General features: G+C 39.9%; 1 protein-coding gene across 4 annotated transcripts in view; it reads right to left on the bottom strand.

Moving 5' to 3' along the window:
* Positions 1 to 636: 636 nt before the first annotated feature.
* The window catches only part of GATAD2A (GATA zinc finger domain containing 2A), a 229,003-nt gene continuing 216,617 nt past the window's right edge, over positions 637 to 13,022 (bottom strand). For all 4 annotated transcript variants that reach the window (XM_027851201.1, XM_027851202.1, XM_027851203.1 and 1 more), the window contains exons 9-12: positions 12,734 to 13,013; positions 6,263 to 6,552; positions 4,227 to 4,416; positions 637 to 1,786 (exon numbers count right to left, since the gene is read on the bottom strand). In XM_027851201.1, coding sequence (XP_027707002.1) covers positions 1,656 to 1,786; positions 4,227 to 4,416; positions 6,263 to 6,552; positions 12,734 to 13,013 — 891 coding nt within the window. In that variant the 3' untranslated portion in view covers positions 637 to 1,655. The remainder of the gene's footprint in view (positions 1,787 to 4,226; positions 4,417 to 6,262; positions 6,553 to 12,733; positions 13,014 to 13,022) is intronic.

Genomic DNA, 13,022 nt, shown 5'->3' with positions numbered 1-13,022 from the left:
TGTTTGTGTGTACATATATACATTTGTATATCTATACATACACGTGTATATATGTAATATATGTGCATATGTGTGTACATATATTCATATACATGCACACACATATTTATATATATATATATACACACATATATATATATATAAATATATATAGCGATGCATTCATAGCAGAACTAATTCTGGCACCAATAAAGACAAAAAAAAAAAATTAGGTAACTTCTGCCACTTTAGAACAATCTGAAAGAGAATAAGAAAAATAGACTCAATCCTTCTCAATGTTTCTGTTGACTAAAAGGAAGAATCCAGAAGTAACAATGTAGGCAACCCTGACTTTAAGGATGGGGTATCTATAGCTCTACCCAAAATGAAACACTGAAGTGATGTGATGAGAGGAACATGCTTGGTATGTATGGACCAAAGGAGATGGGTGGGCAGGAAGGAAAAAAAAAAATTCAGGACTAGGCAGTCTTTTATATACTACCTAAAGCACACCCATCTGGTGCTTTTGCTGCTGACATCTGAGAAGAGCACACGCTAGGATAGCTCATAGTTCTGTCCATCAATAACAAACAGTAGGAAAAGAAAAACAAACAAAATAAACCCCCCCCCCACCCTCCCAATCCCCCCTCCCCCCACCCCAAACCAACCTTCTTGGCTTTGCCACAATCTATCTCCTCACTCTTTTCAATAGCATGCAGCTTTCCTGAGTTTCTAGTTTTGTTTTATTTTTCAGTTTTATTTTTCTTGTTTTGTTCTTTTGATAAGTGTCCTAGTTTCTGGAAACTTAAAAGTAAGCAACATGCTCTCTGCTGGAGGAATGTGGCTGAGGCAGCGGCTGCTCAACGTTCAGTAATTTCAGGGCTAGACCTTCGGGCTTCTCATGAAGTCTGTCCAACAAATCCAGCTGAAAGTAAGACATCTATGCCATGGGTTCCTATTAACGATGCCTTCCCGAGCACAAACCGGTCCAGGAGGAATCATGCCCAACTGGAATACTTGAGTTTGCACTTCTTTATCACTAACTCCATTATTACAAGCTGATTAAAAAATATTTCAATCTGTAAGATTGCCGTGAGGGGAGGCAGTCAGAAATGGGTGGGAGGATGAGGGGTTGGGGGGGGGAGACAAAAAAATAAAATAAAATCCAACCCACTAAACATATCTGCATCTGTAATCACTGGGTTCTGATTTCACTATTCACAAGGGCATTCTTGGTCTCCAGTGCATCTCACATGTTCTTGTGACTGGCAAGGTACTAACGTGAAAGAAACCAAAGGCAGAACAAGTCCATTTAGTCCCAATTTTGTGCTGGTGATGTGAAACTAAAGACAAAAAACAAAACCAAAAAACCCCCACGTAACCTTCCCCCCGAGTTAAAGTAATGTTAATTCCACCCCTTCTGCCCTTTACCACCAGCCAATCTTGAGAATTTCCTAGCCAAAGTATCAAAAAGTTCTGTTTTCACAACCCAGCTGTTATTCTCATATCATGACAGCAGTAGCACTGTGAAGCTGAGAACTGGTCATCTTGCTTCCTTCAAAAAAGGGGAGAGGGCATATCCAGCTGTTGGGCTAAAGCAGGTCCCACACTGTACTGTGGCATAAAAAAGGGATGGCAGACAGAGGGAAATCTTCCACTTAGGCTTTGCTTTTGCATTATTTCCACGTGGCAGACTGAGGGATGGATCGTGGTGGAATCATGTCTAACAGATATTCGCGTTGACGGTCTAATGCTGACGAACTTTTATGTACTGCTAAACTAGGGTTAACAAAAGTAAGAGTGCCACCTGAAACAGAAAAAAAGAAAATCATTAGGCAATTCTTTAAAAAGGCCCCCACACAGAGAAGAGATTACATACCTTTCATGAGCTCCTGGCAAACTCTCCCCAAAAGTGATACCATCAAACAAAGTTTAAAATCCATTTCACCTATACAGAATGCAATGGTAAGCAGTTGACTATATCACTGGAAGTGCTTAAAAATAGAATCAGAGTTTGAAGGATCTCCTTAGGGCTGAGAATCTTAAACATTTTTGTTTTATGTCATGGCCCCCAGTCAGTTGGCCTGGTTTCAAATTCTGACTCTGACACTGCCCAGTCCTGTGACCATGAAAAAGTCATTTCACTTGTCTAGGATTCCATTTATTTCATTTCTTTATATATAAGAGGGTGACCATAATACTGGCACTGCTTCTCTTACAGGGTTATGGGGATGGTAGGGCTTTGTAAACCTTAAAGGGCTACAGAAAGGTTATCATCTACTCTAATCTTTTTTTATAACTGGAGTCTAATAAGAATAATGTATCATAGAAGAATAAACACAGATTAGAAAGATTTTATTCTTGGCATTTATTCTATCCTTTAATTTCCTACAAAGACATCATTTTGAACGGCAAAAACCAAGCTCTCCAGGTACCAAAGCACTTCTTTGAGAATGACAAGATTTCTTATTTGCAAGTTGTTTTCCCAGATGGACTACAAACCCTTTAAAATGAGAAAATGTGTCTTGAAACCTGTTGTTAACACTATGCTACGTGGTAAACAGTAAAGGTGAGTGGGTTTATTAGACAGATGGTATCCACTAAAGGATTCACACTCGAAATACATGAGAGTCATAGTAATCATCATTTAACCGCAGATGTATAATAGTTGGTTCAAGAGAAGAAAAGTGCTTGATGGATCACAACACAAAAACATTCATAAAATGGATAATACTACCATCTTCCAAAAGCAAATGTAAAACTATACCATCTCAGAGTGGGAAGGGGTCTCAGAGGTTATCTATCTAGTCTGATCCCTTACCTATAGTATAAATTTCCTCTAGAGAATTCCCAACAAACTGTCACCTAGTTTCTGTTAATGATATCTCCAAGTAACAAGGAAGGTTCCCAAGGAAGTTAATTTTTACCTACAGAATAGAAGTAGTTGGAAAACGGAGGATTCAATCAAATTGTCACTTATTAAATGTATACTACATGTAATATCCTGTACTTTGAACTCAAAAACTTAGGCAAAGCTAAAAATCTGTTCAGAACTATGAGGAGGTCTACTTAACCATGCTAATAACATCAAAGTAGCATTTGCAACAAAGTATCATGTTATTTCCTTAGCCTCTCTCCTGCTCAAAAAGCACCAGGGGCTCCCTGCCCTACTCTTGAATAAAATACAAATTTTTTTCTATTAGCCACTCACATTGGTCTACCTTGCCAGGTACAGGATGTCCCAAAAGTCTTAGTGTGGTTTAAAGCTTTGATAGCTGCCTTTTTTTTTTTTTGGGTAAATATCCCCAGTGCTTAGCACAATGTCTAATACATAGTAAACGCTTAATAAATGCTTGCTGATTGACTAGGTTCAGATCATAACTCCTGCACTTAATAGATATGTGACCCTCAGCTGCAGGCTGCTTCCACTCTCAGAACTTCAGTTTCCTAATCTTCACAATTATCTATATCATCTACCTCACAAGATTACTTTGAAGAAAATGTTTTAACCTTTACTGTGTATGAGGGGGTTTGGGGTGGGTGGGTTGGTGCATGGGTCATACAGGTGGAAAAAGAAAAGAGATCCTCTGATTTAGTACCAGAGCTCTGAAAATCCAATGTCTTCCCTCATTGCCCTCTTCAAGGTAGAGCCATTAAAGGGTTAAGGAAAGAACCCATTCAATTCCACAAAGAATTGAAAATATGCAAATGCATAAATCTACTAATTCAAATTTCAAATGGCTAAGAGAGGAAGTGATAATTTGGAAGTCCAGGTGCAGTATTCATCTCAGACCATGCTGAGATTGTTCCTCTATTTTTTCCAGCCTTCTTCTGTATGATTTATCTTTCTCTACTTCGCACTCCAACTCATTGTGGCCATCTAGGTCTCTCCCTTACCCATGGTTTCTTCACTATTAAAAGTGCAAGGTAGTTTATCTCTAAACCGGTCAGCTTATGGAATTAAAAGAACACTCGATTTTATGCCTGAATACCTGGGATTGAATCCTAGCTTTGCCACCTGTGCAACTTTAGGCCAGTCACTGTACTTCTTAGGGCCTCAGCTTCCTTGTCCTTAAAATGAGGGGGGGTAGAAGTATTTAGACAATGATCCCTAAATCCTTCTAGATCTAAAACCTTAAGATTCCAAGTATGTTGAATGGGGGTGGGAGGTAGGAAGATGATGTATATGCATTGAATAAAATTTTAAAAGAGTAATGTCTATCAAAAACAAGATGTTAAAAACCTACCTGTATTGATGGGAGTCTTCTTCCAGTTAGTGGTAGCATTGCCCTTGCTGACAGGTCTCTCTGCATGCTTACCTGGCCTGGTAACAAGTGCTGCAGCAGCTGCAGTATTTTGCAGTTTAGGTGACTGGCTAAATGTGTGTAAGACTCCTCGGGGAGCCCCTGGGGGGCCTCTGGCCAGTTGGCTAGAAGTCTAGTGTAAGAGAAGAAACAATCAGAAGAGATTTCATAAAGTTTAGCCTGGGATTTCATAAAGCTCAATACAACTCTCAGAACTTCCATCCTCTGCTGCACCCCCTACCTCAACCCAGCCAAATCATTCTATCAGTTAAAAACTGGAGACCTCAGAACCTATACCAAGAAGGGGAAAAAGAGAAAACAGCACATTGTATTTGCAAGATTAATCCATCCTAGATGTTGGGTAGGAAGGGCTTGTACTGTCACGGGTGAGCTGAGAGCAGCCGAGGGAGGGGCTAGGTCAGTTTCCCCCAGAACCTCAGTTCTGACTTGCAGCACAGTCCCACTACTCCAGTTGCAGGCCTTTCCTGAGTAGAATGGCAACTTAGGCCATGGTTTTATGATTTGCACAAAAGGGTACCTGAAAAGGAGATGACTCATGGCTCTGGTAGAGCCTGACCCTCATTTACAGAGCCTCCTGGAATGCTACTCTTTGCCAGTTTGTAGACTTGTATCCTCATCCTGTAGTCCCTGTCACATACTCTGCCCAAATGACACACCTCTTTACCTCCTGGCCCTCTCTCACTCCTGTCTTCATCTGTCATACGTGGAAAGGACTCGTCTGCCTCTTCTCAAATTTTTTCAAGTCCCCTTTCAAGGCTCAACTCAGAATTCTTCCTGCTCCATGAAGACTTCCTAGACCACCACCACTGTAACCTACTAATCCAAGTCAAAATCTCTCGTCTCATTTCTCATAGCACTAGGCTTAGATATCCTATTTACAATTCACAGTAATATACTTTTTTGTGTGTTTGTTCTTCTTCTCCTCACAAAATTATAACATTTTTGAGAGTAAAATCTGTACTATACTCTTTACCTAAAATGCAGGATGCTGCAATTTCCTCAAGAGGAAAAAAACTGTGCTAAAATCTTAATATTTTAAAACTATTTTAATGTTGTAAATTTCCTCAAAAAGCCCTAGAGTAAACACTTGACTCTTAAGTCTTTGAAAAAATTCCTGGAGAGGAGATATAAAAAAACTGAATCACAAGTGTCTCACTGTTTCCATATCAAACAGCAGAAAGGATTTTAGGAAACCATCATTATGGACCAAAGAATTAGTGTAATTTGGGAAAGACCTTCAAATTCCCTGGTACAGATACGCCACATAAATATAATGAAATCATCTGTTTCATCTTAATATCTGTCTATTTATACATCTTTCAAGACAATGCCCTTTAGATTGGACACTACAGCAAATCTAACAAGTACTTATTTTGTATTTCAACTTTACCCTCATAAAAAGATTGTTTTTCAAAGTAGCATTTTTTATCCTCTATATTGTGAAAATTTGAAGTTCAACATTTGAATTTCAAATTAGTATTTTCAAAAAGTAAAATGCAAACACTGAATATTACATAAAGCAATCACTAACTCAGTGACAGGCAGAACAACAAGCTCTTCCAATGGTTAAGCCAGGTTTGAAACAATTCACTGTAGAAATTAGGTGGACATAAAGTCCACCAAGTGTTGGGTGCCTTCAGATCAATTTACAGCACATGAAAGATAGCTTCTGAATTACAACCTTGGGATGTCCTGAATGAAGCCAGTTCAGTAGTACTGGACTTAGCTACAACAGTTGGCTGAAAACTTTCCTCTACTGATGAGAATCTGTTCCAAGCTCAGCCTAGAGTACAACAGAAAAACTCATCTTACTCCATAAGGATCAGAATTTAAGAATACCTAGAAGGATCAAGGTACATTTTGGTGTCAATTGACACTACACACAACTGAGTCAAATCTGACTGAGGGTCCAGAAAGCAACGGTTCTCTGGTGGTAGTTGTGAAGTCTCCCTGCTTACCTGTTTCAGCGAATGATGTTGAGTCATTGGCTCTGGCTTGGTCTGCACTGGAGAAGATGTCTGCTGTAATATCCGCTGTTCAATCTCTTGCTCTTGCTGCAAAGCCTTCACAAAAGCAGCCTTTAGGCGATTGGTATGTTCGGCCTTCAGTGCCTTTTTCTGATTTGATGTCATACAAGTTTCACACATGATGGTTCCATTTTTTTCCTCTCGCCATCGGCAGGTGAAATCAGTCTTACACTGAGCACACATGTAGGGCTCATGGGATAAAGCTGCAGTTGAAGTTTTGCCTGGAGAAATCAGGTTAGTTTGAAGCTTAGGTCAACAAAGAACATTTCCTTTAAAAAAAAAAAGTATCTAGCTAAAAATGTACAACTCCCACTTCTATAGCACTTAAGGTTTATAAAGCACTCTTTTTAACAACTGAGTTAGTTCATGTAAATAGTATAGTCACTACAATTTTTCAGATAAGAAAACAGAGGCCCAGAGAGTTAAAGTGATTTGTTCCGGACCACATAGCTAAGTAGTATCAGAGCCAGAATTTGAACTCAGGTCTCAATAGCAAATGAAGTGCTTTTCTCACTAGACTTGTTGCCTTTCTGACTTGATAAGAGACTAAAAACTGAAATGTGTATTTCCTCAAAAACGGATTGATTCCCTCCAAATTCAGCATTTAAGATCCCCTTGGCCTAGGAAAAATGCCCTCTTTTCAGTGTTCTTGGAGTGGCAGCTTGATGAACACTTCTAGGTTAGGAATAAAAAAAGAACTGGATTCCAATTCTGCTCTCACATTTACTAGAAGGGTGATCCTGGGCAAAACACTTCATTCCCATGAGGCTGTTTTCTCCTTTATAAAATGCAAAAAATGGTCTTTTTACTCATATTACAAGTGTGTTGTAAGGGAAAAGTTTCTTAAATCTATGCACTATGGAAACATGAGTTATTATTATGATGAGCATTCATTTTAAAACTCTTTTATATGCCACCATCTTCTACTTAGGTATCTCCAGGAGTTCTTGCTCAAAAAGACTTATAGAACTAGAAAGGATGTTAGAGAAGGAGATTCAAGATGACACAGTGCAGTTTAGCACTTTGATACAACCCTCCACAAAGATCTAGGGAACACATTAGACTGAGAACTAATTGGAAATCTAAGAAAAAAGCCATAGTGAGCCACAGTTTGAACCTACAGTAGCAGAGGGTGACAGGTCTTCAGAAATGGGAACAGGATGTGGACAGAGGTGTGCTGTCATGGAGTAGTCCAGCATGTAGTAACTGAAGAGGACTGAGGATGTACACCCAAACAAAAAGATATGCCAGATCCACGGAGGGCTTCTAATCTTGTGCAGAATGTGAGAATAAATGCTGACGGGCCATGTTCTTGTTTATTACCCAAACCTGGGTCAGAGATACGGGGAAAACTGAGAATGGAATCTATATTTAGGGTGGTGTCCCAGGGTCCTCTACTAAGAACAAGTTTGGAAGCAAACAATAAACTGTATGGCTCTAACCCTAGGTGATGAATAAGGCTCAGTTCCAGCCTCCAGCCCAGTGTGAAACCTCTGGCAGAATAACCAGGGGAGGAATCTCAAACCAAAGGGCAATCTGCAGTTTCTGTCACTGTCAATATGTAGAACTTTGCAGCTGGCTGAGTCCAACAGCACTTTGGAGTGTGAGCTCTGGTACATCCTACCAACCTGGAAAGGCTTCATGGAGAAGACTGATAATGAACGAATTGAGTGCCTGTTGTCCAAGGACAGACTTATGTTTTCAGAGGCATTTCACTAAAAGACTGGCCACCAGCTAATTTTTTTTAGCCACAGTAACTCAGAAAGACTGCCAACTAAATAGAGGGAACTTGATCAGCTTTGATGGAGGGAACACCTACACAGATGAAACCATGGATCCCAAAAGTATTAAAGTATGGCTTGAAAGACATTCCTCCTCTTTGGGAGCAAACAGGTCAAACAGATATAAAGGCTAAATAAAAATTCATATGTACCTCTTGACACATAGTTTAAAGAAAAGGACTATATTGTTTGCTCATTCTTCCAGCCTACTTATGTTAGGATTGGGGTCTATGCAATTCTAAAGAGAATATCTGAACTGGGCTTTTGTTTTCTTGAGTCCTTCTTTCTTGGGGTATTGACTGTGGTGTTATTCCATGATCTCAGGGACAGCTTAGACTGGGCACCTGCTTGCTGTCAGTTTAGCCAAATCAGTTTAATTCAATGCAAAGTCTGAGCACTGCCCTCCTCATCTGAGCTCTGCCCAAGTTTCAGACCTGTGTTTGTGTCTGTTCAACGTTCCTTTGGGTTTGCCCTTGTTTGAAAGTTCTAGTAGACTGGTACTAGACTCAGCCTCTGTCTATTAGATATAGAGGCAACAGTCCATGTGCTGCAGAGGAAAGAGCACTAGATGATGAGCAGGATTGAGAAAAACCTGGAAAGACTTTTATGGACTGATGCTGAGTGAAGTGAGCAGAACCAGGAGAATGCTGTACACAGTAACAGCCACGTTGTGCAATGACTGGCTTTGACAGACTTAGCTCTTCTCAGCAATTCAAGGATCTAAGACATAGTCAAGTGTCTCATGATGGAAAATGTTATCCACAACCAAAGAAAGAACTATGGAGTTTGAATGCAGATCAAAGAATATTAGTTGCTATTTTTTCTTCTGTTGTGTTTTGTTTACTCTTTCTGGTGGTTCCTCCTATTAGTTCTAATTCTTACTTACAACATCACTAATGTGAAAATATGTTTAATAGGAATGTATAAATATAGCCTATATCAGATTGCGAGCCATTTTGGGGAGGGAGGTGAGGAGGAGAAAAATTTTAAACTCAAAAGCTTATGGAAGTGACTGTTGATAACTCAAAATATATTAATAAAAAATAAAAAGAAAGAGCACTAGATTTAGTACCAGAAGACTAACATTCTTTCCTGCTTTATTTCTTACCACCTGTGTGACATAGAGGTGTGTAGAAACTTTGAAATGCAAACACAGAAATGAAGAGAAATATAAAAAAGCAAACGTGTGTTAGCTCATATGGAACTAACAAGACAAATTGCTTATATTTTAATATAGGGATATGATACATTCATCCCCTGAAAACTCTATCATCATTAGGGAGTCACAGAAGTTTAATTAGACAGAATGCCTGGGAGGAGAGTGGGGTTAGTTCTGTTATATTCTGATCTTAAAAAGAAAGGGGAAGAAGAACACACTGGGGTGTGGGGAATAGAAGAGGAAGGATGGGGAAAATGATTTCACGTAATTGGAGTGTTCAAGCAGAGGTCTACATAAACCAGGTGGAAGAGTTAGGGAGTAGGCAACACTTGAACCTCAACCTTATGTAAGGTGGTCAAAAAAGGGAAGAATACACATACACAGACACACACACATACAGAACTGGGTATAAATACATGTCACAGAGCGGGAAGAACGGAGGGAAAGGGAAGATGTAAAGGAGATGAGCAAAAGGGAGGTAGGTGATGGGAAGAGGGATCAAGTAGAACAAATTCTGAAAAAGTGAATGAAGTGGGGGTGGAGCCAAGATGGTGGAGTAAAAGCAGTGACTGCTTGAGCTCTCCCCCAAAGCCCTCCAAATACCTATAAAATATGATTCTAGGAGCAGCTAGGTGGCACAGTGGATAGAGCATCTGCCCTGGAGTAAGGAGGACTTGAGTTCAAATCTGGCCTCAGATATATAACAACACTTACTAGCTTTGTGACTCAAGTCAAATCACTTAACCCCAATTGCCTGACCAAAACAAACTGACTCTAAATTCTAGAGCAGTAGAACCTACGAAAAGACAGAGTGAAACAAATTTCCAGTGCAAAACAACCTGGAAGGGCAATAGGAAAGGTCTGTTGTGCTGGGCTGGGAGAGGAGCGCAGTTCAGTGTGGGCCACACAAGCAAAGATAGGGCCCAGCAAACCCAGAGCAGGCCTCAGGGGACTGAATCAAAGGGAGCTGTGGTGGTTTCTAGATTTCTTAACCCACAAATGCCAAAGACAACTCAGAGATCAGTGGGAAAGGTCTGTTGGATCAGGGAGAGAGGAGTACAGTCCAGCCCTAGCGCAGCCCCGGAGTGCTGGCCACAGCGGCAGCGGCTGCTTCTATAGCTCTCGGCCCACAGATGGTGGGGGTATCAAGCAGCTGATCAGAGGGAGACTACAGGTATCTCTTTGCTGCTGCTGAGGCAGGATTCTCTTGCTTTGCCTATGCTTGGATCTGGGTCATAGTACTGGGGCAGGGAGGAGTGTTGGTGTGGCAGAGCTTGTGGCAGCAGTGGAGAGGGAATCCTCATAGTTACAAGGTAGAAAAGAGTGCTTGTGGTCACTCACAGATCAGAGCACAGGCCAGGACAGTAGTAAACACCTCTCCTTTGATCATACCATCTTGGAAGAACTGAAAATTGCAGGTCCCTAGAAGTACCTCTGAAAACAGCTGCACAAAATCCCTGAAGCTTTGGACAATACACTCTCCACATTGGAAGTAGAGTTCTACCTTAACAAAGAGTTTAAAAGTCAAATAATTGCCTGGGAACATGAGTGGAAAAAAACTCAAGACTTTAGAATCTTATTTTGGTGACAAAGAAGATCAAAACAACCAGAAGAAGACAACAAAGTCAAAGCTTCTATATCCAAAGCCTTCAAGAAAAATACGAATCGGCCCCAGGCCGTGGAAGAACTCAAAAAAGATTTTGAGAGGCAAGTAAGAGAAGCAGAGGAAAAACTGGGAAGAGAAATGAGAGTGATGCAAGAAAATCATGAAAAATGAGTCAACAGATTGCTAAAGGAGACCCCAAAAAATACTGAAGAAAATAACACCTTAAAAAACAGACTAACTCAAATGGCAAAAGAGGTCCAAAAACGCCATGAGAAGAATGCCTTAAAAAGCAGAATTGGCCAAATGGAAAAAGAGGTACAAAAGCTCACTGAAGAAAATAATTCCTTAAAAATTAGAATGGAACAAATGGAAGCTAATGAGACTTTACGAGAAATCAAGAAATTATAAAACAAAACCAAAAGAATAAAAAAATAGAAGACACTATGAAATATCTCACTGGAAAAAAACTGACCTGGAAAATAGATCCAGGAGAGATAATTTTAAAATTATTGGACTACCTGAAAGTCATGATAAAAAAAAAAAAGCCTAGACATCACCTTTCAAGAAATATAAAGGAAAATTGCCCTGATATTCTAGAACCAGAGAATAAAATAGAAATTGAAAGAATCCACCGATCACCTCCTGAAAGAAATCCCAAAGTGAAAACTTCCAGGAATAGTATAGCCAAATTCCAGAGTTTCCAGGTCAAGGAGAAAATATTGCAAGCAGCCAGAAAAAAACAATTCAAGTATGGTGGAGTCACAGTTGAGATAACACAAGATTTAGCAGCTTCTATATGAAAGGATTGGAGGGCTTGGAATATGATATTCTGGAGGTCAAAGGAGCTAGGATTAAAACCAAGAATCACCTACCTAGCAAAACTGAGTATAAACCTTCAGGGGAAAAAATGGACCTTCAATGAGATAGAGGAATTTCATTCATTCTTGAGAAAAGACCAGAGCTAAACAGAAAATCTGACTTTCAAATACAAGACTCAAAAGAAGCATGAAAAGGTAAACAGGAAAGAGAAACCATAAAGGACTTATTAAAGTTAAACTGTTTACATTCCTACATGGAAAGATGATATTCGTAACTCATAACACCTTTCTCATTATTAGGGTAGCTTGAAGAGAGTATATAAACACACAGAGGTCAGAGGTGTGAGTTGAATATGAAGGAATGATATCTAAAAAATAAAATTAAGGGGTGAGAGAGGAATGTACTGGGGAAAAGAGAAAGGGAGAGGTAGAATGGGGTAAATTATCTCAAATAAAACAGAAAAGAAAAAGTTTTTAGAGTGGAGGGGAAGAGGAAGGAGGTGAGAGGGAATGAATGAACCTTACTCTCATCAGAACAAGCTTAAAGAGGGAATAACATACACAAATGGGTATAGAAATCTATTTATCCTACAGGAAAGTAGGAAGGAAGGGGATAAGAAAAGGGGGGGGCACGGAGGGAGAGAGATGATAGAAGGGAAGGCAGATTAGGGGAGGGAGTAATCAGAAGCAACCACTTTTGAGGAGGGACAGAGTCAAAGGAGAGAATAGAATAAATGGGGAGCAGGCTAGGATAAAGGGAAATATAGTTAATCTTTCACAACATGACTATTATGGAAGTGTTTTGCATGACTATACATGTATAAACTATGTCAAATTGCTTGATGTGACATGATACGATACTGATATGATACTATGATCCTAAGGCATCAGTTTGCTCCAGTGAATAGCAACAGTGAAGACTATAGGATGTTTCTCAGTTGTGGCATTCTAAATACTACCACATTAAAAGCATGATGTTTAACAGCAATTTCAGGGACCAGAAAAGAAGAGTATATATGTGCACAACTGTTAGCTCACCTTGAGTTTCTAAGAGATTCTGTACCACTTCCTCTAATCCAACTAGGTATATAAATTCATTGTTGGCTGCACTGGGTAGAAAATTCATCTCCGGAGCAGGTGGTTTAGGAGGGGGAATCTCTAACAGCGTCTTTTCCAGCTGTTTGCGTAGGGCAAGCTTTGCGGCAGCTTGCCGGCTGGCTGGTGAATCATTGGCATTCACTATGGATGCAACACCAGTGGTAGTTGCATTACCCTGAGCAGACGTGACTGTTGTACCTTTAATTGAAGTTGGTGAGGCCTTAAAAAT

The sequence above is a fragment of the Vombatus ursinus genome, unplaced genomic scaffold (assembly GCF_900497805.2).
Source record: "Vombatus ursinus unplaced genomic scaffold, bare-nosed wombat genome assembly UNPS02009173.1, whole genome shotgun sequence".
Classification (NCBI taxonomy): domain Eukaryota; kingdom Metazoa; phylum Chordata; class Mammalia; order Diprotodontia; family Vombatidae; genus Vombatus; species Vombatus ursinus.
The sequence above is the reverse complement of the archived record's forward strand: the minus strand, read 5'-3'. Positions and strand labels throughout refer to the sequence as shown.